At 38.6% G+C, this 26,778-nt stretch overlaps 1 protein-coding gene across 5 annotated transcripts in view; it reads left to right on the forward strand.

Annotated features, from left to right (window-relative positions):
* PPP1R13B (protein phosphatase 1 regulatory subunit 13B) overlaps nucleotides 1–26,778 on the forward strand; it is an 85,834-nt gene that overhangs the window by 29,174 nt on the left and 29,882 nt on the right. For all 5 annotated transcript variants that reach the window (XR_012133625.1, XM_073241782.1, XM_036991453.2 and 2 more), the window contains exons 2-4: nucleotides 6,539–6,686; nucleotides 20,004–20,123; nucleotides 25,132–25,208. Coding sequence is in view for 4 of the 5 variants with exons in the window: in XM_073241782.1 (XP_073097883.1) it covers nucleotides 6,539–6,686; nucleotides 20,004–20,123; nucleotides 25,132–25,208 (345 nt within the window). In the remaining variant the exon portion in view is untranslated. The remainder of the gene's footprint in view (nucleotides 1–6,538; nucleotides 6,687–20,003; nucleotides 20,124–25,131; nucleotides 25,209–26,778) is intronic.

Below are 26,778 nucleotides of genomic sequence, written 5' to 3' on the forward strand. Positions count from 1 at the left end.
CCTTGTGGAAAGAGGGAAGGATTTAACAGGGGTTGTCCATGGATCTCTGGGCTAGAGTGAAATCTGCCAGGTATCACATATGTGTGTGCAGGCTCCTGACTTACACACTAACATTTTTTTAAAGACTTTTTCCCTTCTCTCTGATGTGGACTAACTCATTGATTAGAGGGATAAAATATTGGCGGTTTTTTTTTTCTATAGAGACCTTAAGGATGAGAAGGCAGATACCTATGATTGTGACTCAACTTACTATAAAAAAATGTTGTATATAATTGGGGAAGTTTATTGAGTGCCTTGTATGTTCTGGGTACTGCTCCAGCACTAGTGATAAAGCAGTGAACTAATATTCCTGCTCTCAGGGAGCTTATTTCTAGTGGGAGGAGACAATGGGCAAACAAATATAGTAACAATGATCAGGTAGGGGTGAGTGCTAAGAAGAAAAAAATAAAGCAGGACAGTAAGAGGATAGAGAGTCACAGAATAGTGTTAATTTAGATAGATTGGTCAGGGGAAGCTTCCCTGATAAAGTGACATTTGACCAGAGTCCTAAAAGAAGAGACAAATATAACCATGTTAATAGCTGAGGGAAGAGTGGTTTAGGTAGAGAACAGTGAGTGCAAAGGCCCTGAGGCAGAAGTTGACTTTCTCTCTTGGAAGAACAATGCAAATGTATTTCTCTCACTGTGGCTGGAGCAGGGGAGTGAAGGGAGGAAGAGTAAAAGGTAAGATCAGAGTGTGTGGGTGTGTGTGTCTGTGGGTGTGAGTGACTGATGCAGGTTATATAGGACCTTGTGGACAGTACTTAGGACTTTGGAGTTTTCTCTGAGAGTGGTACGAAACCACTGGAAGGAACTGAGTGAAGTGATATATCTGAAGGGCAAGTGTGGAAACACGGACCAACTAGGTTGCTCTTGCAAACATCTTGAGAGGCAGTGGTGGCTTGGACTAGGGTAATAGCAATGGCAACAAGTGGTCAGATTCTGCATATAGTTTGAAATTAGGGTTGATAGTATTGCTAATGTGTTGTTTGTAGATTACGAGAGAGAAGAAAGTCTAGAGTGCCTCCCAAGTCTGTTTTATTTTCTGCTCCTGTGCAGTGGGAGTGGGGTGGGGGTTCCCTGATGTGTGCTTTTACGCCTTTGAGAGGCTGATGCAGAGAAATGGGATGAGGCAGCAAGGCGATGCCTTAGACTTAGTTTTTCTTACAGCACTAAAGTCTTTGAGATTCTGCGTTGGTAAACAGTGTTACATGCTGGGGCCAGAAGTAAGGTTACTGTTGATTCTCCTTTTGGGGCATGCAGCCCCCGAGAAAGCTTGAATGATGTCCCTTACCTGCACCGCAATGGATCCTTTCTATGGCTTTTATGAGCTACTTACTCAAAGGCTACCAAATGAGTTATTACACGTTATTCAAATTCGGCATCACTTTTATTTCTCAATTATTTTTTTCTCATCCCTGAGTTTCTTTTCCAGTAGAAAGTAGAAGTAGGTGGGGTTGGTGAGCTGAGGGATCTAAGGTTTTACCTGAGTGGGTCAGGGCCAGAAAAGTCTGAGAGACATTGTGCTAAAGGGTATATACCATCCGTATTATCTACTGAGCTCCTGATGAAAGGCCAAGACCCAGAGATGGATGATGGATGAGAGAGCAGCTTCCTCAGCCAGTCACTGCAAAATCAGTGGCAAAGCCAAGGATAGAACCTGAGTTTCTCATTCCAGGCTTCTTAGTGCCATATAAATAGAGTATCTTATTTTCTTTTTTGGAAGTTTATAGTTCCTACATTTTAAAAACAGCTCTACTGAGGGTATAGTTTATATACCATTAAATTCACCTATTTTAAGTGAACAATTCAATGATCTATTGTGAATTTACATAGTTGCGCAACCATCACCACAATCTAATTTTAGAACATTTCCATCATTCCCAAAAGGAGTTTTGTGCCTATTTGCATTTAGGCATATCTACTTCATGTAGTTTCTGTCTCTGTGGATGTATAGTTATGGGCATTTCATACAGATGGAGTCGTATAATATGTGGTCTTTTGTGTACTATGTGGATGTAATCAAGAAAATGTTATTTTACGTGGTCTTTTGTAGAAACATTTTTTCCATGTAAAGCATAATATTTTCAAGGTCCTTCTATGTTGTAGCCTGCATCAGCACTCTTGTTTCTTTTTATGACTGAATAATATTCTGCTGTATCATATACCACATTTTATTTATCTCTTCACCAGTTGCTTGGACATTTGGGTTGTTTCCTTTTTTGGCTATTATGATTAATATGAACATTTGCATACAGGACTTTGTGTGGACATATATTTTTATTCTCTTGAGTGGATACCTAGGAATGGAATCACTGGGTCATATGATAAATCTGTGTTTAACATCTTTAAAAACTGCTGGAGGGTTTTTCAAAATGGCTGTGCCATTTTGTTTCCATCACTGATGTACAACAGTTCTAGTTTCTGCACATCCTCAACTCTTATTAATGCCTGCCTTTTTGATGATAGGGTAGTTCTTTTTTTGCTATGGATAACTTTTCCCAGCTTAATTGAGATATAATTGACATAGAACATTGCATCATTGTATAATTGACATACATTGTGTAACATTGTGTACAGCATGATCATTTGATACATCTATATGTTGCAGGTAGTTCCATTTTATAATTGCCAATTTGTGCTTTGCTCTAATTTCCTTGGACAAAAAACATCCTTTAAATACTGAGTTTGTCCATGAAAATATTTTCCAAAGTGTCTGCACTATTTTACCTTCCCACTGGAAGTCTATGAGAGTTCCAGTTGCTCCACATTCTGGCCAACATTTGGTACTGCCATTCTTTTTAATTTTAATTGTTGCGTGTATAATGGTATCTCATGGTGATTTTAATTTTAATTGCCCTAATGACTGATGATGATGATATTTTTTGATATGTTTATGAAAGCATAAAATTTTGTTTGATGAAAAAAATACTGAGTTTGTAAACATTTTAAAGGGTCTTTGTGGATTACTCAAATTGACAATTACTTGATTCCAACTGATTCTGTTTATGTAGCTCAAATATTCTTGAAAGTAAGGATTAGGTGACTTCATAGCTTACTCGATATGGTTACTTAGTTGTCTGCCTGCTAACCTGCCCCCATCCTTCACTTTCTGAGCACTATTTATGTGTGTAGCTTTGTACTCAGGCACTGCGATAGTGACCACAAGTCCTGCCCTCACTGGCCTATGGTCTTTCCACGGTTTTCAGACTTTTTAAAATACTAAAAATATGTGCAGTTTGAGACACACTTAGATGATTTCAAGAGCAGGGTAGTGGGTTACAACTCACTCCCGTGAGTCACAAACACTGTTCCAGTAAAGGATGTAATCAAGAAAACATTGATAATTTAGTGTAAGAATATTGTAATAGAAATCGCCAAAGTCTGTTACAGGAGAGCAGACAGGAGGCTCCATGTTCGATTGGGTCAGGATGAGTATACATTGGTGCCAGGAAATACTTTCAAGAGGAAGTGGAAGTTTGTGGGTGATAGAGAAGGATGGGCAGGGGCAAGCAGAGCTGTCAGCATGACTTGTCTGTGCAGAGGGAACAATTTTAGGAAAGGCATAAATAGGGCATCTTGCATCACATGCTCTATTTGTTACAGCACATAGTATAAATCTTTGCATGTTTTTCTAACTAGTTAACCAAATTCTTTTTCAATGTATTGATTTTTTAGATAAGCATTGACTTCTTGTCTTTTTCCTTCAGTTGTTTCCTGTAATGCCCCTAATCCTATTGGGTTTCATCTGTTTCCTATGTGCTGTCAAGAAAGAAAAAATAACACTACCTGTTGATTGTGACATGCTATCCATTGTAAGATATATTGTGACTTTGAGGATGTAAAAATATAAACAAAACAAAAAAGTGCATCTGAAATCAATACCATACAATAATTGTGTTGGAGATCCTTTAGTCTTTTTAATCTGAGGAAATCTTGCTAGAGTAACAGCAGTCACATACATGCCTTTTAAGGTTTAATTTTAGGTGATGCTTTAGGGAAGTATGTACCATCCAAGTCAATGCCAGTTTGATTTATCTTGAAAGTTTTTAAATAGGTCATGATTATAATGGAATTAACTTTGATTGAATAACAGAGATTAGGGAAAGTGAATTTTGCTAAGATTAGGAAAGATAGGGTTAACTGAAGACTATAAAATATGATTTAATGATTGAAGTAATGTTTGGTGACTTTATTTGGGAATTCTTAGCTTTTAAAAATAAGTGTTCAGACTCACAACTCTGCCATTCTGCGTTTCCTTCCCTCCATTACATTGAATTTATTCATGAGCTGAAAAATCTTGGTAATTCAAAAAGTGTCTCAAAATAGTGTCATGCCGTTGTTCATTTTGACAGCATGTTCATAAAGAACTGTGCTTTTCAGAGCAAGTGAGCTTAAGCCAAGCCTTTATGGGTGAGTGCTGAAGGTGCTGCTCTGTGACGGTGCTGAGAGGTGAGCAGGCAAAACACTGGGCCTTGGACATGAAAAACAAACCTTGGGATATCCTAGCAGGCACAAGGGGAAGAGAAGAGAAACAAGACTGAGGAACGAGTGAAATAAGGCACTCTTCCAGTTGTTGGTGAGCTGTAGTCTCAGCACTTAACAGGAGATAATAAAAGAAAAAAGATTCTTACTAATCTGAAATTTTGATTTATAAAGCATGATTTGGGAAACTATTAGATTTTGAAATGCATAGGCTATGAAATTACATGGACAAATATTTACCATTGAAGTATACGATAAATGTATGTAAACAAGAATAAAAATACATTCCAGTTGTTCTGGTGAAACTGTTATAGCATTATAAGGGGCTTCAGTTCTGGACTTGTTTGCCTTGGATCCAGGAATTACCTAGTTTGTTCCAAAATCTATAGATTCCAGGCCATTTATTTCAGGATTCAAAAGCCCCCAATTTTATAATTTTCTCTTAATGTGTTAGTGAGCAGAAGGTACTCTTTAACTTCTTATAAAATAAAAACATACAATATCCAAGAACTGAAGGACAACGCTTATTGAGCAGACTGAATGTATTTTGTATAGATGATGGGCAGTATTTGCTCTGTCCATCCTATGGTATAGTGGACGTTTTATATCCTGTGTCTTTCATAAGAGTCAGCCAGGTTTTAGTGTACCTGCCATGCACCAGATACAGATTAGGCAGTGGGAAGTAAAAGGCGTAAAAGTGAATTGCTTGGAGGAGCTGGAGTCTAGCATGGGGAGGGAGATGTGTTAATGCTGTGATGGAGGTTTAGTGTGAAGAGTTACTGGACCACAGAGGAAGGAGTATATAGCCTCCCTCGTAAGGTGCAGAAACCAGTTCAAAACTACTATGAATTTTGGTTACATAAAATCTGACCATTGATAAAAAGATGTTTGATGTCAATTTAGGGCACTTCTAAGAAAAAAATACTTTAACAATCAACTAAAATATTAGTTGACAGCTAGGGTTTTAAGTGAGAGAAGAATTTGGAGACAAATCCAGATTTTTTTTCTGATTTTAATCAAAAATTAAAGTTGGAAATACTTTATAATACTCTCTGATTAAAGAAAATCTGATTTAAATTGTACTTTAGGAGTAATGTTTTTAAAAAATCCTTGCTAATAGAATCTCTTCAGATCTTAGATCAAAATGGTAGGATTAAAAAAAATTTTTTTAATTTATTCTGAATAATTTTTATTTTTTACTTTTCTTTCATATTTAAGGGCCATATGCATTTCTTTTACTATGATATATTTTTTAATTTCCCCAGCCAAATTTTTTTAATAAATTGGATTTTGGTCTTTTAATATCAATTTTTAGGAACCCTTTAGATATTGAGGAAATTAGCCTTCTATCTGTAATATGAGTTGCAAATACATTTTCCCCAGTTTGTCTTCTTTGCTTTGTAAGATTATTACATTTAATTACTTGAACATATCAATCCTTTTTTTTTATGGTTTCTGGTTTTTGACTCATACTTAAAAAGGGCAAAGTTATTAAAAAGAATTTACCCAATTTTATTTTAGTACTTTAATAATTTTATGATTTGTATTTAAATATTTGATCTCAGTAGCATAAGAAGTATATATACAGTATGGATACAATTTTTTCTTTCGAGATGGGCATTTTAATTACTCAGACGTCATTCATTGTACAGTCTTTTTCCCTCCTCAATTTTGAGATTCCTTCAGCATTTACCATTTTCTGTTTCTGGACTTTAGTTGTCCCACTGATCTCTGTATATGCTTAGTGCCCTTTTGTTTTGAGGCTTTATAATGTCTAATAGTGCTAGTTTCCTTCAAATACTCTTGTCTGTTGGAATTAACATGACTTGTTTTACATTATTAAAATTTTCTACATAAACTTTAGAATCAATATATCTATTTCTAAAAACTAATCCTATAAGCATTTTGGCAAGGATGAGGGAGTGGGGAGGTGGGGGATCACTTTAAATTTCATATTAATCTCTTTATAATAATGACTCTAAGCTGTAGTTGTTATTTAATCTTCTCTTTTACAGATGATATTAACCGTGTTTTTGAGCAACAATGAACAGATTTTAACAGAAGTTCCTATAACACCAGAAACAACATGTCGAGATGTTGTAGAATTTTGCAAGGAACCTGGAGAAGGCAGTTGCCATTTAGCTGAAGTGTGGAGGGGAAATGGTATGTATTACGCTTTGTAAAGATTAGTAAGTACATAATATGTAATACCTATCAAATATTTAAAAAAACGTTGCTTCTGGTCCTTAGTTACGTGTGGTAATAAGGAAATGAGTAATCAAAATAAAAATATATTACCTGGGATAGTATTTCACAAATGCTTTTTATTTTCTAGCCTTTAAAAAAAGATTCTTTTTTTATTAAGGTATCATTGATATACAGTCTTATTAAGGTTTCACATGAGCAACACTGTGATTACTGCAGTCACCCATATTATCAAGTCCCCCCTCACACCCCATTGCAGTCACTGTATATCAGCGTAGTAAGATGCTATAGAGACACTTGTCTTCTCTGTGCTATACTGTCTTCCCTGTGACCCTCCCTACATTATGTGTGCTAATCATAATGCCCCTTAATCCCCTTCTGCCTCCCCACCCTTTTCCCTTTGATAACTGCTAATCCCTTCTTGGAGTCTGTGAGCCTGCTATTGTTTTGTTTCTTCAGTTTTGCTCCTTGTTACCCTCCACAAATGAGGGAAACCATTTGGTACTTGTCTTCCTCCTGCTGGTGGCTTATTTCACTGAGCATAATACCCTCTAGTTCATGTGGCAAATGATAGGATTTGTTTTCTTACAGCTGAATAATATTCCATTGTGTATATGTACCACATCTTCTTTATCCATTCATCTACTGATTGGACACTTAGGTTGCTTCCAATTTCTTGGCTATTGTAAATAGTGCTGCCATAAACATAGGGGTGCATAAGTCTTTTTGAATCTGGGTTCTTGTTTTCTTCGGGTAAATTCCTAGGAGTGGAATTCCTGGGTCAAATGATATTTCTAATTTTAGTTTTTTGGGGAACCTGCATATTGCTTTCCACAATGGTTGAACTAATTTACATTCCCACCAGCAGTGTAGGAGGGTTCCCCTTTCTCTACATCCTTACCAGCATTTGTTGTTCCTTATCTTTTCAATGTTGGCCATACTAACTGGTGTGAGGTGATATCTCATTGTGGTTTTAATTTGCATTTCCCTGATAATTAGCAATGTGGAGCATCTTTTCATGTTCCTGTTAGCCATCTGAATTTCTTCTTTGGAAAAATGTATGTTCAGATCCCCTGCCCATTTTTTAATGAGGTTATTTGCTTTTTGGGTGTTGAGGCGTATGAGTTCTTCATATATTTTGGATGTTAACCCCTTGTCAGATATGTCTTTACAAATATATTCTCCCACACTGTAGAATGCCATTTTGTTCTACAGATGGTATCCTTTGCTGTACAGAAGCATTTTAGTTTGATGTAGTCCCATTTATTAATTTTTACTTTTGTTTCCCTTGCCCAAGGAGATGTGTTCAGGAAAAAGTTGCTCATGTTTATATTCAGGAGATTTTTGCCTATGTTTTCTTCTGATATTTCTATGGTTTCATGACTTACATTCAGGTTTTTGATACACTTCAAGTTTACTTTTGTGTATGGAGTTAGAGAATAATCCAGTTTCTTTCTCTTACATGTGGCTGTCCAGTTTTGCCAACACCAGTTGTTGAAGAGGCTGTTGTTTCCCCATTGTATATCCATGACTCCTTTATTGTATGTTAATTGGCTGTATATGTATAGGTTTATGTCTGGGCTCTCTATTCTGTTCCATTGATCTATGGGTCTGTTCTTGTGCTAGTAGCAAATTGTTTTGATTACTGTGGCTTTGTAGTAGAATTTGAAATTGGGGAGTGTAATTCCCCTGCTTTATTCTTCTTTCTCAGGATTGCTTTCACTATTTGGGGTCTTTGTGGTTCCATATGAATTTTAGAACTATTTGCTCTAGTTCATTGAAGAATGACATTGATATTTTGATAGGGATTGCATTGAATCTATAGATTGCTTTAGGCAGAATGGTCATTTTGACAATATTAATTCTTCCTGTCCATGAGCACGGGATTTATTCCCATTTATTGATGTCTTCTATAATTTCTCTTAAGAGTGTCTTGTAGTTTTCAGGGTCTTGGTCTTTCACCTCCTTGGTTACATTTATTCCTAGGTATTTTATTCTTTTTGATGTAATTGTAAATGGAATTGTTTTCCTGATTTCTCTTTCTGCTACTTCATCATTAGTGTATAGGAATGCAACAGATTTCTGTGTATTAATTTTGTGTCCTGCAACTTTTCTGAATTCAACTATTCTAGTAGTTTTGGGATGGATTCTTTAGGGTTTTTTTTATCCTTCATTTTTCTTTATTTTGCTATCATTAATCTACAATTACATGAAGAACATTATGATTACTAGGCTCCCCCCTTCACCAAGTCCCCCCACATACCCCTTCACAGTCACTGTCCATCAGCATAGTAAGATGCTGTAAAATCACTACTTGTCTTCTCTGTGTTGCACAGCCCTCCCCATGCTCCCCACACACTATAAATGCTAACTGTATAGTTGTCCTCTTTGGGTCCCTTCTGTTGGGATTTCTGTGTGCTTCCGTAGTCTGAGCAACTATTTCCTCCCCCAGTTTGGGGAAGTTCTCAGCAATTATTTCTTCAAAGACACTTTCTATCCCTTTTTCTTTCTCTTCTTCTGGTACCCCTATAATGCGGATATTGTTCCTTTTGGATTGGTCACATGGTTCTCTTAATATTGTTTCATTCCTGGAGATCCTTTTATCTCTCTCTGCGTCAGCTTCTATGCATTCCTGTTCTCTGATTTCTATTCCATCAATGGCCTCCTGCATCTCATCCATTCTGCTTATAAATCCTTCCAGAGATTGTTTCACTTCTGTAATCTCCCTCTGGACATCATCCCTTAGCTCTTGTATATTTCTCTGCAGCTCCATCAGCATGTTTATGATTTTGATTTTGAATTCTTTTTCAGGAAGACTGGTTAGGTCTGTCTCCTTCTCAGGGGTTGTGAATTTGGTCTGTATCAAATTCTTCTGCCTTTTCATGGTGATAGAGATAGTTTGCATAGCTGGCACTAGTGATGGCTGGGAGAACGTCCCTTCTTGTTGGTTTGTAGCGTTCCTCTCCTTGGAGAACAGTGACCTCTAGAGGCGTGTGCTGGGCAACAGAGCGCAGACGGGGCTTCTGATTCTTGCCCGGCGGCTATGGAGTTTAGCTCCGTGTTTGCTGTGGGCGTTGGCTGCCTTGGGCTGCTGCTTCAATATGGCGGAGCCACGTTGGAGGGGAAACGGCCGGGAGGCTGTTTATCTCCGTGAGGGGCCTCCGTGCTCCCTGCTGCCCAGGAAGTTAGAGTGCCCAGAGTTCCCCAGGATTCCCAGCTGCTGGGCTAAGTGTCCTGGGACGCTTCCGTCCAGCTGTGGGGTCCCTGTCCCTTTAAGGCTTTCAAAAAGCACTCGCTTTTCTTTGTCCCAGGGGCGCCAGCTGCAGGGACCCGCTCACAGGTTTTACTGTCCTGTTTCCCTAGTATCCAGGACCCCACGCATGCACTGTGTCTGCGCTCTGGTGCGTATGGCTAGGGCTGGGTGTTCAGCAGTCCTGGGCTCTCTCTCCCTCCCCACTCCGACTCCTCTCCTCCCGCTGGGAGCTGGGGTGAGGGGCCCTCGGGTCCTGCTGGGCCATGGCTTGTATCTTACCCCCTTCGTGAGGCGCTGGGTTCTCATAGGTGTGGATGTAGTCTGGCTGTTGTCCTGTGTCTTCTGGTCTCTCTTTTAGGAAAAGTTGTATTTGTTGTATTTTCAAAAATATATGTGGTTTTGGGAGGAGATTTCCGCTGCTCTACTCGCCCTGCCATCTTGGCTCCACCCCTTCTTTAGCGATTTTTATGTACAATATCATGTCATCTGCAAACAGTGACAGTTTAACTTCTTTCTTTCCAATCTGGATGCCTTTTATTTCTTTGTGTTGTCTGATTGCCGTGTCCAGGACCTCCAGAAGTATGTTGAATAAAAGTGGGGAGAGAAGACATCCTTCTCATTTTCCCAATCTTAGAGGAAAAGCTTTCATCTTTTTGCTGTTATATGATGTTGGCTGTTGATTTGTCATATATGGCCTTTATTATGTGTGGTACTTGCCCTCTATACCCATTTTGTTGAGACTTTTTATGATGAATGAATGTTGAATTTTGTCAAATGCTTTTTCAACATCTATTGTGATGATCATGTGATTTTTGTCCTTTTTTGTTGATGTGGTGGATGATGTTGATAGATATTCGAATGTTGTACCATCCTTGCATCCCTGGAATAAATCCCACTTGGTCATGATGGATGATCTTTTTGATGTATTTTTGAATTCAGTTTGCTAATATTTTGTTGAGTATTTTTGAATCTATGTTCATCAGGGATATTGGTCTGTGATTTTCTTTTTTTTTGGTGTCTGCCTGGTTTTGGTATTAAAGTGGTGCTAGCCTCATAGAATGAATTTGGAAGTATTCCCTCCTCTTCTCCTTTTTGGAAAACTTTAAGGAGGTTGGGTATTAGGTCTTCACTAAATGTTTGATAAAATTCAGCAGTGAAGCCATCTGGTTCAGGGTTTTGTTCTTAGGCAGTTTTTTAAATACCAATTCAATTTCCCTGCTGGTAATTGGTCTGTTCAGATTCTGTGTTTCTTTATGGGTCAGGCTTGGAAGATTGTATTTTTCTAGAAAGTTGTCCATTTCTTATAGATTATCCAATTTGTTAACATATAATTTTTCATAGTATTCTCTCATAATTCTTTGTATTTCTGTGGTGTCCGTAATGATTTTTCCTTTCTCATTTCTGATTCTGTTTATGTGTGTAGACTCTCTTTTTACTTGATAGAAGTCTGGCTAGCAGTTTATCTACTTTGTTTATTTTCTTGAAGTACCAGTTTCAGCTTTTATTGATTCTTTCTACTGTTTTATTCTTCTCAATTTTATTTATTTCTGCTCTGATCTTTACTATGTCCCTCCTTCTCCTGACTTTGGGCCTCATTTGTTCTTCTTTTTCTAGTTTCACTAATTGTGAATTTAAATTGTTCATTTAGGATTGTTCTTTCTTGACATAAGTCTGTATTGCAATATACTTTTCTCTTAGAATGGTCTTTGCTGCGTCCCACACATTTTGGGGTGTTGAATTGTTGTTTTTATTTGTCTCTTTATATTGCTTGATCTCTATTTATTTGGTCATTGGTCAATTGATTATTTAGGAGCATGTTGTTAAGCCTCCATGTGTTTGTGGGATTTTTTGTTTTCTTTGCATGATTCATTTCTAGTTTCATACCTTTGTGTTCTGAGAAAGTGATTGCAAATTTCAGTCTTTTTTAATTTATTTAGGCTCTTTTTGTGACTTAGTATGTTGTCTATTCTGGAAAATGTTCCATGCGCACTTGAAAAGAATGTGTTTCCTGCTGCTTTTAGGTGGAGTGTTCTGTAGATGTCTGTTAGGTTCATCTGTTCTAATGTGTTATTCAGGGCCTCTCTCTTCTTACCTATTTTCTGTCTGGTTGTTTGTCCTTTGGAGTAAATGGTGCATTAAGTCTTCTGAGATGAATGCATTGCATTCTATTTCCCCCTTTAATTCTGTTAGTATTTGTTTCACATATGTAGATGATCCTGTGTTGGGTGCATAAATATTTTAAATAGTTATATCCTCTTGTTGAATTGACCCCTTTATCATATGTAATGTCCTTTGTCTCTTGTTACTTTCTTTGGTTTGAAGTCTGTTTTGTCTAATAAAATACTGCAACTCCTGCTTTTTTATCCCTATTAGTTGCATGAAATATCTTTTTTCATCCCTTCGCTTTTAGTGTGTGTGTGTCTTTGAGTTTGAAGTGAGTCTTTTATAGGCAGCATATAGATGGGTCTTGTTTTTTTTTTCACCCATTCATCCAATGACTCTATGTCTTTTGATTGGTATATTCAGTCCTTTTACATTTAGGGTGATTATCGATAGATATGTATTTATTACCATTGCAGGCTTTACATTCATGGTTATCAAAGGTTCAAGGGTAACTTCCTTACGATCTAACAGTCTTATTTAACTCACTACTCTATTACAAACACAATCTAAAGGTTCTTTTTTTTTCTTCCTTTTTCTTCCTCTTCCATTCTTTATATACTAGGTATCATATTCTATACTCTTTGTCTATCCCTTGACTGACTTTGGGGGTAGTTGATTTGATTTTGTATTTGGTTAGTAATTAATTGGCCTGCTTTCTTTACTGTGGTTTAATTTTCTCTGGTAACAGCTATTTAGTCGTAGGAACACTTCACTTCCATTTATAGCAGTCCCTCCAAAATACACTGTAGAGATGGTTTATGGGAGGTAAATTGTCTCAGCTTTTGCTTATCTGGAAAGTGTTTAATCCCTCCTTCAAATTTAAATGATAATCTTTCTGGGTAGAGTAATCTTGGTTCCAGGCCCTTCTGTTTCCTTGCATTAAATACATCATGCCACTCCCTTCTGGCCTGTAAGGTTTCTGCTGAGAAGTCTGATGACAGCCTGATGGGCTTTCCTTTGTATGTGATCTTTTCTCTCTCTCTGGCTGCTTTTAATACTCTGTCTTTGATCTTTGCCATTTTAATTATTATATGTCTTGGTGCTGTCCTCCTTGGGTCCCCTGTGTTGGGAAATCTGTGCGCTTAATGGCCTAAGAGACTATTTCCTTCCCCAGATAGGGGAAGTTTTCAGCAATTATTTCCTCAAAGAGACTTTCTATTCCTTTTTCTCTCTCTTCTGTTGTCTGTATAATGTGAATATTGTTCTGTTTGGATTGGTTGCACAGTTCTCTTATTATTCTTTCATTCCTAGAGATGCTTTTTTCTCTCTGTGCCTCAGCTTCTTTGTATTCCTGTTCTCTAATTTCTATTCCATTTACCTTCTCCTCTACCTCATCTACTCTGCTTTTAAATCCCTCCATTTTACATTTCATTTCAGATAGTGTATTTTTCAAATTTCTGTCTCTTTCTTGAAGTACTCCCTAAGATCTTGAATATTTTTCTGTAGCTCCATGAGCATGTTATGATTTTTATTTTCAAATCTTTATCAAAAAGATTGGTAATTTCAGTTTCAGTTAGCCCTCTTTCTGGTGTTTGAGGGATTGTGGTTTGTATGCGATTCTTTTGCTGTTTCATATTTCTAATGGTTACTATGGAATAACAACTTTGTGGATATGGTACCCTCTAGTGTCCAGAAACTATTCTCTGGAGCTGCCCAGCACCTGGAATGTTGGTTGGCGGCTCAGGCACACAGCGCCTGTGCCTACCGGGAGGAAAGAGCTCTTTCCTGCTTTCAGGCTGCAGTGCCTGCCCCCACTCCAGGGCCAGTAGGCCAAGCACACAGGGATGAGCCTCTGCAGTATGCCTCGGTAGCTGGTGTAGGCGGGGCTGCCCTCTGGATGCTCTGGTGCAATGGTGGGGGCAGCAGATGAGCAGACTGGTCCCTGCCCCGGGAAGGAAGGAGCAGCAGGGGTCCTCAGTGGGGAGCCTCAGCACTGCATTGCCAGCCAGGGGGATGGAGTGTCTGAAGCTCCTGAAAGTTCCCAACCTGCTGGGCAGAGTTTTTCCTGGACAATTTTGTCTACCTGTCCTTTCCCCTGAGCACCCCTCTCACTGCTGGAAAGTCTTTCAAAGTGCCCGCTTTTCTTTTGTCCCTGAGCAGCTGGCTATGGGTCCTTGTTCTCCACAATAGGCTGGAATCTCAGTCTCTCTGAGTATTCCATCTGTCTTTGCTTTCCAACCCCTTTAATCTCCTGAGCACCATGTAATGTGGGTTCGTGCTCCTGGAGCAGCTCTCCAGGGGTGGGTGTTTAGCAGTCCTGGGCTTCTACTCCCTCCCTGCTCCATTTCTCTTCCTCCTGCCTGTGAGCTGGGGTGGGGGTAGGGCTTGGGTCCCTCTGTATCATGGCTTTGCTACTTTACCCTTTTCTGTGAGGTTTTCCCCAGATGTAGGCATCCTGTAGCAGTCTTCAGGTTGCTCTTTCAGGATTCATTGTATTTGCTGTATTTTTGTGTGATGTGTTGTTTTGGGAGGAGGTTCTTGCCTCACTTCTCATGCCGCCGTCTTTTCCCTCCTCCCCTATCTACTGCTTTTGTATATGCTCTTCCTATTGTGTAAAAAAAATCCCTGGCACCCATCTCCTTGCTTGGTTAGCTTCTACTCATTCTCTGTTTCTCATTCCTTCCTTGAATTTCAGAGGATGTTAAGTGTCCCTCTCCTGTGCTTCAGTCCTGTCCTAGTGTCTATGAGAACATGACACAGTGGCTTTCCCGTCTCTCGTTGGACTGCGATCTCTGAAGGCAGGAACTCTTCTGTTCACCGTCACATCCCTGATGCCCCGCCTAGTGCTCATATGGGCTCTCAGCAAACAGTTAAATTACTGAGTAAAATGGAGCAGGAAAGCTGGATCTTAAAGAGATACTTTCTAATGAATGAGATTCAAAGGAAGAGGCAAGGCCCTATAATAGCCTTTCTCAATCTTTTTACCTTAGAGGAATGCTGAAAGTGATTTTTAGGTTTCAGAACCCCTGTGTAAAAATTATTGCATTTGTAACTCCTGGTTTATTACTAGTGCAATCAGTATGTCATAAATATGACACTGCAATATAATTGTCAGTGCTTTTGAGAAGACAGTATTTTTCTGTGGATCTGTGTATTAGTCTGGTAGGGCTGCCATAACAAAGTGCCATAAACTGGGTGGCTTAAACAACACAAATTTAATTTTCTCATGGTTCTGGAGACTAGAGGTCTGCAATCAAGGTGTCTTGTGGGGCTGGTTTCCTCTGAGCCTGTCTCTTTGACTGTCCACCTTCTCCCTGTGTCTCCCTGTGGTCATCCCTCTGTGCCTGTCTGTGTCCTCATCTCGTCTTATGAGAACACCAGTCAGATTGGATTAGGGTCCACCCTAGGGACCTCATCTTAACTTACTACCTCTGTAAAGATCCACTTTCTGAATAAGTCACATTCTGAGGTACTGGGGGTTAGGACTTCAACATGTGAATTAGTGTAGGAACACAACCAGCCTGTAATTGTCTGTTAAGTTGGCTGGTTTATTACCCACTCTTGCTGTGGTTCCCTTCCCACATACAGGGTGTCAACTCTCATGCAAACCAGGTGGTGTAGGTAGACTCTTCAGTTTCTCCTTTTGTTAAATTTTCTTCTTTATTTTCTTTTTGGTTTATCCAAGAATGCCTAAAGGTCTTTTCATAGTGTTCTATTATGTAAGATGCTAATGAGGCATAATATACAGTATTTGTAAGGTAGTTTGTTTCCACTATAAAACAAAAATTTTCCTTATTTAAAAAAAGGTAGTAAGGCCTAGCTTACTTTTCTTGAAATTAATCTTTCTTTAAAAAGTTATTTTTCAATTCCTAAAAGAAAACGAATTTCTGTTAACTTTCCTAAGACAAAATTGGGTTTTATTTTTATGAAGTTGGTTCATTTGGCAGATTTAAGTGAAGGTTGTAAATTGATTTTAATTAATGTAAAAAAAAGAAAATTTATCACAATGTTTAGTTAGGTGACTAAAATGAAAGCTACTAGCATCATAAGCCAAAGCAACATGAATACAAATATGGCCTAAGACACAATTTTATCCAAAACTGAAGGAAGCAGTTATGCTTAAATACCAGCCTCAGCCTCGTAAAATTACAATACATGTTTTTAAAATTTTTTATAGGCCTGTAACATAAAAGGTGTTGATGTCAAAACTGAAAATAAGGAATGATACTTCCTTAATGTTTAGATTGTGTTTGTTTTTGCCATGCAGATACTTAGTTCTCAGCTGAACTTGAGCTAAGCACATATGAATTTCATTTTCAGCTGAGATGAGACCCTTTCTGCTCTTGCCCTTGACAGTCCTCAAAGGAGGCAGATCTTATCTGCACATGTGAGATGATGAGGCGCCAGCCCAGTGTGCAGCTGCATCTCTGTGAATGGTAGTTTTCTCCTTTAGAAATCTAGAACTCAGACGTAAATGTGTAAAACTCAGAACTCGTACCTTGAATATGTGATTAGACTGCAGCTTGGAAGTTCTTTCTCATGTCTCAAGGTCAAGTTCTCAGATTGAGCAGATTTGGGGAAAGGTCCCTGAGAACCCAGCCATACGCTGTGTGGAAAGGAGGAAAAACACTCAGTTTTGTCCTGCTGCCCTCTTAGGCCATTTTCTATAAGGCTTTAGTCTTGCTGATACCCTTCTACACTTTCAAACACAAGCAGCGGTGGGAACATTTCAGAGTGTCCTTTCTTTTCCCTTTGATTGGAAACAAAATTCACATAACATAAGAATCACCATTTTAAAGTAGGGTTCCGTAGTGTTTAGGACATTCACTGTGTTGTGCAACCATCACCAAACTCTGGACCGCCCCCCATTCCTTCCTCTCTCAGTCCCTAGCAACCACTCTTACTGTCTGCTCTATGTATTTGACTATTCTAGGCACCTCATAGAAATGGAATCATCCAATGTGTGGCCTTTTTTGTCTGGCTTCTCCCACTTAGTATAATATTTTCAAGGTTCATCCATGCTGTAATACATATCATACTTAATTCCTTTTTTTAATGATATACCACATTTCATTTACCCACTCATCAATTGATGGACACTTGGGTTGTTTCTGCTTTTTGGCTACTATGAATAATGCTGCTATGAATATTCATGTACAAGTGGTAATGTGCAGATATGTTTTCAATTCTCTAAAGTGTATGCCTAGGTCTAGAATTCCCATTATCTCACACCTAGTCTTCAAAAACTGCCCCATTGGGCTGCCAGGTACGTTTGTAAAACACAAACACTAATAAAATATAAAACTCATAATTAATAACTAAGCCAGAATTACTAAAAAATATGAAAATTTCATAACACAATTCACTTTTCACTGCAGAATCCACATTTGTTAATGTTAGCAACAGCAAAGAGACAGGGGGAACAGCCCCTGGGTTTTTAAAACTTCTCTTTAGAACAAAAAATTCCCTCTAGTTTCCTATTATAGCTGTAGCGGTATAATAGGTCCTACAATGTTAGCCAGCACCTGAGGAAATGTTGGGGGAGATGCTTCTGCAAGAAGAAATTAATGTTGTCAGCCTATGGTCCTCCCCTCCACACAATATAATGCTCATCAGTTACTACCTGCCTGACTGGGGTTTGGGGAGGGAGTAGGGGGACCTGACAGACATCGCTGTAGGTAAGTGATAAAGGTCAGTGTCACCAGTGGTCCGTCAGGGTGATGGCATGTATACCCTGGTATGATGAGATGATAAAGGGGCCCTCTATCTGTGGTGTTCTCCCCAAAACCCATAACCTCTGTCTAACCATAGAAAAAACATCAAATAAACCCAAGTTAGAGACATTCTACAAAATATCAGACAAGAACTCCTCAAAACTGTCAAGGTCGTATAAAAACAAGGAAGGACTGAGCTATTAGAGACCTACGGAGACCTGGGGTTTATGACAAGTAAATGCAATAAGTTTTCTGGGTTAGTTCTCAGAGCAGAGCACATTAGCAGAAAACTGGTGAAATCCAAATAAGCCTGAAATTTAGTTAACAGTAATGCACCAGTGTGAGTTTCTTAGTTTTGACAAACATACCATAGTTCTTTTAGGTGTTAACATAGTGGAACCTGGGTAAAGCATATTCGGGAACTCTCTGTGCTATCTTGGCAACTTTTCTGTAAGTCATTCCAAAACAATTTTAAAAAAATATATGCATATGTAAACAAAAAGACCTATAAGGTGTGGAGGAATAGATTAAGATGTTTAAGACCACTATGGTAAGACTTAAAAAAAAAATCATTGAAGGTACCTGAAAAAAATGGGGAGACATAACCATGTTCATTGGCTAGAGAACTTGGTCTGTAAAGATGCCAGGTCTCCCCAAGTTTGTTTATAAATAAATTAGTATGATTCTAGTCAAAAGCCTACCATTAAAAAAAGAACTCGACAGGTTGCTCCTAAGGTATATACATTGGAGCAAAGGGCTGAGAAATGCTGAGACAAGATCAGCCATGTAAGGGAACTTGCCCTATAAAAAGACAGCAGTTGAGACTCTAGCATTGGCACAGGGGGCTGAGAGACCAGATGAGACAGTGGAAAGATCCACTGTGCATGTGAGATCCTGACACGTGCCAGACACATGCAATGTGTTCATGTGGGGAGAAGATAGACTTTTCAATAAATGATGCTGGGACAACCGAAGATTCAAGTAGGAAAAAGTAAAATCAGATCAGTTCTATAAGTACAATGAAAAGCAATACTTCAGAATTTGTAGAAAAAAATTCTAAGAATATCCTTTTGATCTTAGAGAAGGATTTATTATACAAAAAATCAAATTAAAATGGGAAAAAATTGATAACTGTTTACATTTAAATTTTTTAACTTCTCTATCAACAAGTTACCAACAAAATAAAGACAAGCCCTATTTTCAAGATATGTAACCAAACCAGGATTAGTATCTAACATCTAAATAACTCCTTCAAATACCAAAGAAAAAGATTAAAAAAAAATTTTTTTAAAAGGACATAATGAGGCAATTCAAAAGAAAATGGGATGTATTATAAACAATGAACATGGTAACTTTTTTTTTTACTTATTTTTTTATTAAAGTATCATTGATAAACACTCCTATGAAGGTTTCACAAGAAAAACAATGTGGTTATTACATTCACCCTTATTATCAAGTCCCCCCGCACCCCATTGCAGTCACTGTCCATCAGTGTGGTAAGATGCCCCCGAGTCCCTACTTGTCTTCTCTGTGCTGCACTCTTGTCGCGTGACCCCACACACAAAACATGGTGACTTTTAAATTTAACATTTGTGTTACTGCTGTTCTCAACTGCTAAAGAAATACTCTCTCAGCTGTTTTTATATTTGAATTACACTAATGCATATATGAAATGGCATGGAATTTAATTTTTATTATTAACTTGGTTATTTTTGGTATCTGCAAGTGCTAGCAAACATTCACGGTAATGTTAACTGAGTTGCCAGGAAGTGCCCAGTCTGTCCTTTGCGCATCTGATCGCCACATGCAGCATTTAATGAACGGGAAGACTCAGCCAGTTCGTTAATGTGTCTCTTTGAAGAGTGCGGGGCATATTGCTCCATGATGAATAAATGCTGTAAAGGGCATTTTTTCAATGTTCCCTATTTTATGTTGCAAAATTGCATTTGTGTACTTCTTGTGTTTATGTATTACCTAGATTTCTTCCCATTCATATTCTTGCTTTTATATCATGAAAATTAAAATTCAGTGCTTATAATAATCCTTGATTCTAATATATGTATGTGTATGTCCATATGTATATGTACATATATATTTATATATACATTTACTTAAATTTATCTTTATTTTTTACTTTCAGTAGGAGTGATTTTGTTTGTTTCTGGGAGATGTAAGACTTGGGTTGTTTGTTTGTTTGTTTTCTAGAGCGTCCCATACCCTTTGATCATATGATGTATGAACATCTTCAGAAGTGGGGGCCACGAAGAGAAGAAGTGAAATTTTTCCTTCGACATGAGGATTCCCCCACTGAGAGCAGTGAACAAGGTAGCTGAGTGCCTTTTCCCCCCATTTGTTAATTTTTGCCATAAAAGTTACTTCTAGAAAAATAGAAATAATTACTAAAATAAATTATTCACATGATTTTTTCCCCTTCACACACAGGTGATGAGAGGAATATTTTGGTATCTCACTTTGGCCTCTGTTACTGAAGTTTACAATTATTACACACTTTTTAGGCACCCAGCCTTGCTTCTCAGGACTCCTAAGTCAGTCAATTAATGCGTTCAAACATGTGAGGGGACCTTCTGTTTAAAGGAATTGTTTTTGGTGAATACCATGTAGATCAATATCTAGGTTTTAAGAATAATTAAAACCATGAAAGAATTAGAAAAATTCTAAGAAATATGTTATTTAAAAAATTTTTAGAGTGAACAGAACTTTCTAATTGTAACACTAAGACTTAAAAGATGGATAAACTAAATTATTAAAAACATAACAAACAAAACTACATGGCAATAATCACCCTAAGCAGAGTCAAAAGGCAAGTTATAAACTGGGAAACGGCAGTTATAGCACATACTGTAAAGGGCTAATTTCCTTTACATATAAGAGATCCTACAAATCTAAAAAAATTAGTTAAAAAATGGCTAAGATATACAAACACAGTTCACAGAGAAGGAAATGTGCATGGCCCTGGGTATATGAAAAGGTGTTCAGCCTTAGTCCTAATAAAAGAAATGCAGGGAAAACACTAAGATAACTCTATTTCATCTGTCACTCTGACAAAGAGTAGAACATTTAATGACATGGTGTTCACAATGTTGAGAAACAGCCACTCTTCCCCATTGCCATGGGGGGGATCAGTTGGCAGCTTCTGTAGAGGGCAGTTTGGCAATATTCACACAGCAGTCTTACTTCTGAGAAGTTTTCTTAAAGCTGTGCCTGCATACATACAGAATGATGTATACATAAGTGTTTACTCATGGAAAATTGCTGGTAGGAACAATTAAATGCCTACCAGTGATGCCAGGCTTAGAGATTGTAGTACTTCCATGCAGTAGACTGCTCTACTGCGTAAATAACAAACAGGCCCTGTGCCCTGACTTGTACTGTCTCCTGGGCACTTCAAATGAATAGGCACAGTGCAAAACACAGTGCATACCATGCTACTTTCTGTGTAACAAAGACAAAAGAATAATTGTGTATGTCTGCATTGGCTTGTGTGTGTATAAAGTCTCTTTGGAAGGGTACCTAAGAAACTGGTAACCTTGCTAGCCTGGGAGGAAGGCTGCAAGACATGGGAAAATTGGTGGTTGTATACCTGTTTTTTCCTTTTGAATTTTGAACCATGAGACTATGTGACCCATTTTTGAATAAACATTTAAACAAAATAATTTTTTTTGTTAAAGCATGTAGGCTGTACAGTTTGGAGCCTATTAACTTGTCATTTAACAGTGATTGTAGATTACTTCTTCTATTTAAAAACAACAATAAAAGGACATCGTTTTTTTAAAAGATTCCTTTATTGCACATTATCCCCTAGGATAAGCTGTTACATTTTGTCCTTAGGATGAGGTGCTATCTACTTGAAAATCATCTTCCAGAGCTATAAATATTGTTACAGTGCTGCTGCATTTCATAATGCACCATTACTTCTTGGTTTTATTCCACTGACTGGTCATCTGGAGTCAGGAGACCAAGGCTCCAGGTCCAGCTCTTCATCCATTTTTGCCTCAGACAAGGGGCCCTACCTCTCTGGACAGAGTCCTCCTGAGGTGGAACACTAGGCTGGCTGGCTGTTCAAGCGCTGTTCTGGTGCTAAGAAGTGATTTCAACTCTCTGCCTGAGCTCTCCCTCACCGAGTCATACTGAAATGAAGGTTTCCTAGTTTACTTTTACTGATACAATAAATGTACTTAAGGCTTAATGTCCTGGGGTTGTAGGAGGTCTTACTTTATTCTCACTTTATAAAGTTTAGAAGTGTTAGGGATGCTTAAGAGAACCGGGCAGAGTCCCAAGGGAGGTCACAGGGCTGACTTCATCACGTCACAGTGCTGCTCAGCCTGCCTGTGCTCGCCCAGCAGGCCCATGAGACCACTGGGAGGAGGGGGCATGGCACTGCAGGGTTTTGTGGCGCACAGTGACTGCCATGGGCACCGAGCAGAGAAGGATGGGTGGGAATTGAAGGACAGTGCCGAGCTGCTGTGGTCTAGGCAGGAGTGAGGATGAGGGTGATGTGGCGGGGGATACACTTCTCATGGCAGGCTGGTATGGAAGACCAGTCAGGGTTGGCAGGACCCAGTTCAACACAACTTTCATCCCTTTTCAGAACTTCCAGCAAAGTCCCTGCTGCCCTATTTAACATTCCTCAGCTTAGCTCTGATGGCATTGTGACAGGGCCCTACCCATCTCTCCCACCTCATTGTCCCTTCTTTCTCTTGACTACATCCTTTCCTGCATATTTGTTCTCTCTCGTGCCCTAACTCAGAATTCCATTCCAGCAGCTGTAATGCTCTGCCCTCTGCCCTTTACCCTCTGCCTATGCTTGTGCATATTTTGCTCTCAGAGCTCGTGGCAAATTGAACAACTTGGGTCGGCGCTTTGCTCCATCTTGTTTGTGCCCACTGAATGGCGCCAGTTTATATTCTGAGCAGCCAGAGTGGAGGATCCAAGACTCATGTTACCTGTGTGCTTCCACAGAGCTGAGGACAAGGCAGTTGTCACCTATTGATACTATTTAAAAAGGATGAAATTTGGGTGCTTTTGTATGTAGAACTGCAGAATGTAACAAGAAGAGAATCCCTCTCTAAAAGACTAAGAATTCTTTATTTGGAAGCTAGAGGAGAGCATAGAGGACTTTCACTTCAGCCACTTTTACACTTGGGGAAACAGAAGCTTAGAATGTAAAAGTACCTTGGTGAAGGTCACGGGCAGAGCATAAACCAGAACCTGGGAGCTGGTGTGATGGAGCTTGGAGCAAGGCTGCCTGACTTCTGCACACTTAGCGTGGACCTGGTGCAAGTGACCTCACGTCTGTGTGCCTCCATTTCCTGTCTGCAGGTTTCCTAGGATTGGGGGGATTGATGAGGTGACCCTCTGAAATGCTCGGAGGGCCTCAGTGCCCAGTAAGTGTTCGCTAACTGCTGATTCTTAGTATTCATGATTTTTTAACTCAAGATGCAAGATCCTCAAGTTTTTTCTTTGCTATCAGAGATTAAGTGGTACTTGGTATAATTTTAATGTATATACTAATTCTTGTTAGTTGTTAGGAAGAGACAGCAATTACAGAATATTAAATTAACCTGATTGCCTTATGCCTTAAAAATACCAAGAATAAAACTAAGTTAAATTTACCCTGTAAATGGATAGATGCCATAGTTGTATGTGTGTATAATTCCTGCTAATAGGAAATCACTCTTGATTTTATGAAATGGCTACTGTATATTATATGACCATGTTCGGTTGCATGCTGTGTTACTGTTACTCACATTTATTTAAATTCTTTTTTTCATTATCTCCCAAAGGACCCTTTTTTGGATGTTTTGTTCTCCCTGTCTTTCCCTCTTCCCCTGTATCTTTTATGTACTATATATATATTTGCTTTATACATAAACAGTAAGACATTTTTATCCCCTAAGGACCAATCTTTGCCCCCATGGGGCTATCACTGTCTTTGAGAATACATGGTTTAAGGTAAAGTTGTACTAACGTAATATAGTTTTTCTTCAAATTTTTCAAAGCAGTAAAGAAGGAAAATGTTTTTGTCTTTTTGTTTTAACATTAGGATCATGACCTTTGAAGTCAGGTATTCTAGGTAATAAAGCAGGCTCTGGGGTGTAATAACTCTCAAAATAGCATCAAGTAAAAGCTGGAGAGATGAGTGAAATAGAAACAGGCACTTGACACATCAAAGACATTAATTCCTATGACTTCAGGTTCACCTGATACCAACTATGCATCATACTTTATTTTGTTTTAAAAATGACAGGACATGTAGAGCATTTTTCCCGTTTAAATTTGAAACCGTTTTTATTTTATTTTTATGGAATAAAAGAGAATTCATAAGACTGCCCAATTTAAGATGGTATCTCATCTCAGCTTTAACCCTGTTAGGAAAGAATAGATTTGTGAATCTGTTTTTTTCATTGCTGACTATTAAGTTCTATTTTAGTCTCTTCCAAAATATAAAAGCCTTTTTAAATTTTTTAATAAAAATTAATAGTGATAAAATATGTATAACCTAAATTTACCATCTTGACCATTTTTGAGTGTTAGAAACCTTTTGATACAATCTCAAAATTCTGAAGTAGAATGTTAGAAGAAAAATTTTCATTTAAACAACTTCATATATAAAGATTAATTATAAAACATCTTTTCAGTTGTACTAAGTCTTGAATTGTTCAGGGTGTTTTTTACTGTATTTAATAAATATTCAAAAGAAGATGTGGTACATATACACAATGGAATATTATTCAGCCATAAGAAGAAAAATCCTACCATTTGCAACAACATGGATGGAGCTAAAGGGGATTATGCTCAGTGAAATAAGCCAGGTGGAGAAAGACAAATACCAAATGATTTCACTCATATGTGGAGTATAAGAACAAAGAAAAACTGAAGGAACAAAACAGCAGCAGAATCATGGAACCCAAGAATGGACTAACAGTTACCAAAGGAAAAGAGGCTGGGGATGATGGGTGAAAAGGGAGGGCTAAGGGCGGGGAAAAAGAAAGGGGGCATAACGATTAGCATGTATAATGTGGGGGTCACGGGGAGTGCCGTACAACACAGAGAAGACAGGTGGTGATTACACAGCATCTTGCTACGCTGATGGACAGTGACTGTAGTAGGGTGTGTGTGGGGAACTTGGTGAGGCGGGGAGCCTGGTAAACATAGTGTTCTTCATGTAATTGTAGATTAATGATAGCAAAAATATAAATAAATAAATAGATAGATAAACAAACAAATAAATATTCAAGTAAGTAAAAAAGGAGGGGGGCGAGTATTATTTTTCTGGTATGTTTCGGTAAGTTTGGCCCTTGCATTTCTTCAGGTGGCCATCAGACCCAAGAGCACAGAACTCAGAGAAATATAATAAATGTACCTGGAGAGAAGCGCACTGAAAATGGGGTAAGTAATTAAATTTAATAGAATTAAACTGATAATTTTAAATTGCTTTTTACAGGTACAAATGAGTTTGCATTATCATTTGTTTTTAAAGAACTATTTTTGGGGTACAAATTGTTATTTTTGCTGTACTATTTCAAAACTGTTTATGAAGCTATAGAGGGGCAGTTGCTGATGGTTTCCTGATCGGCAGTCCAGCCCAGGATAGTCTCCAGCAGAGCAGCTGCTCCAAGGGCCCGTCGCCTGCACGGGGTGGGTGTCCGTCTCCAGACCGAGAGATGAGCAGGCACACCTGCCTGTGTCTTCAGTGGTGATGTCTTGATCCTTCTGTCAGGTTCTGAGAGACGAAATGACTGGTGGGTTGAAGTCTCCTTCCCAGTTGCCTCCAGGACAGAAAACATCCTTTGTCAGCATGGGAGCTGAAGAAGAGGCCCGGCAGTGGTTATAGGTGAAGAAGTGGGTCTAAGTGGAAGGAGGTTTTGTTCAGGAATGTTGGGTTAGGTCAAAAGAATGGATGGAAATGAGCAAATGATAATCAGTGAATGAGAAGTTTTCAGTGTGGTCTTTTCTGGAAATTTTAGTAATAACTATTCCAAATGATTTTAAGACCAGAGAATTAGTTTTTTTTTCTGGCTCTGCCATTAACTAGGTACCACGTAACCATGAGAAAGTCACTTCCTAGCCCAGTGCTTGGCACAGCGGATAACCTGGGGTCTAAAATGGGGAAGGCCCATATTCAGACGCTGGCTTCAGAACTTCCTAACTAAATTTGCGCAAGTTACTTTGCATCCCTGCTTCCCAACTTAATATGGCTGAATTGCTGTTTTAGTTCTTTTATTGATACACTTAAATCTCAATTTTTTTGTACTATCAAGTTTGAACCATATCACTGGACATCCCTCCCTGTAAGATGAGGCCATTAGCCCTCCCCCTTGTATCCATCTCCCCCTCCTTCCTACCTTCCAGTTCCTTCAGCCGTACTTTTATGTTGTCCAGGTTGATCATATTTGTGTACTGTTATCTAATTAAGCTTTTTATACTTTACCTATACATTGGTTATAAAGTTAAAAGCATTTAATAGTGTTTATTTAATTTTACATTTCACAGGTACTGTCCACTGCAGAGCCAAGTGTTATAATAGATTATATTTTCTTCTCTTTGACTTCAATGTCATAAGCCTTATGCCACTCAGGGAAGATTGGTCCCAGTGTCAATATTATGGATTCCCCCTCCTTGCCCTCTAGTTTCTAAAGAGCATTCCACAAATCCTCTCTCACTCCTGCCTTCTGACCCACTTGTCCACTCCAAATCTAGAGCCTCTATGGGGCTCTGCCAGGCATATATGCTTCAGAAAGTCCTAAGAAATAAAGGCTCAAGCCCTTGGCAAAACTTCTGATTCAGTAAGTGTGGGGTGGGCCTAGAAAAGTGCCTACATGACTGTGTTGCCCTGCCTGGCTTGGGAATTTGCAGTCACATGAACACCGTGTCATAAACATTCAGAGCTTACTTGTCCAACAGAACTATGAAGATCACTTTGAGTTGTAAGAGTTCCTGTGACCTGAACTTCAGGGAA

This window comes from Manis javanica, chromosome 8 (genome assembly GCF_040802235.1).
Source record: "Manis javanica isolate MJ-LG chromosome 8, MJ_LKY, whole genome shotgun sequence".
NCBI classification, from domain to species: domain Eukaryota; kingdom Metazoa; phylum Chordata; class Mammalia; order Pholidota; family Manidae; genus Manis; species Manis javanica.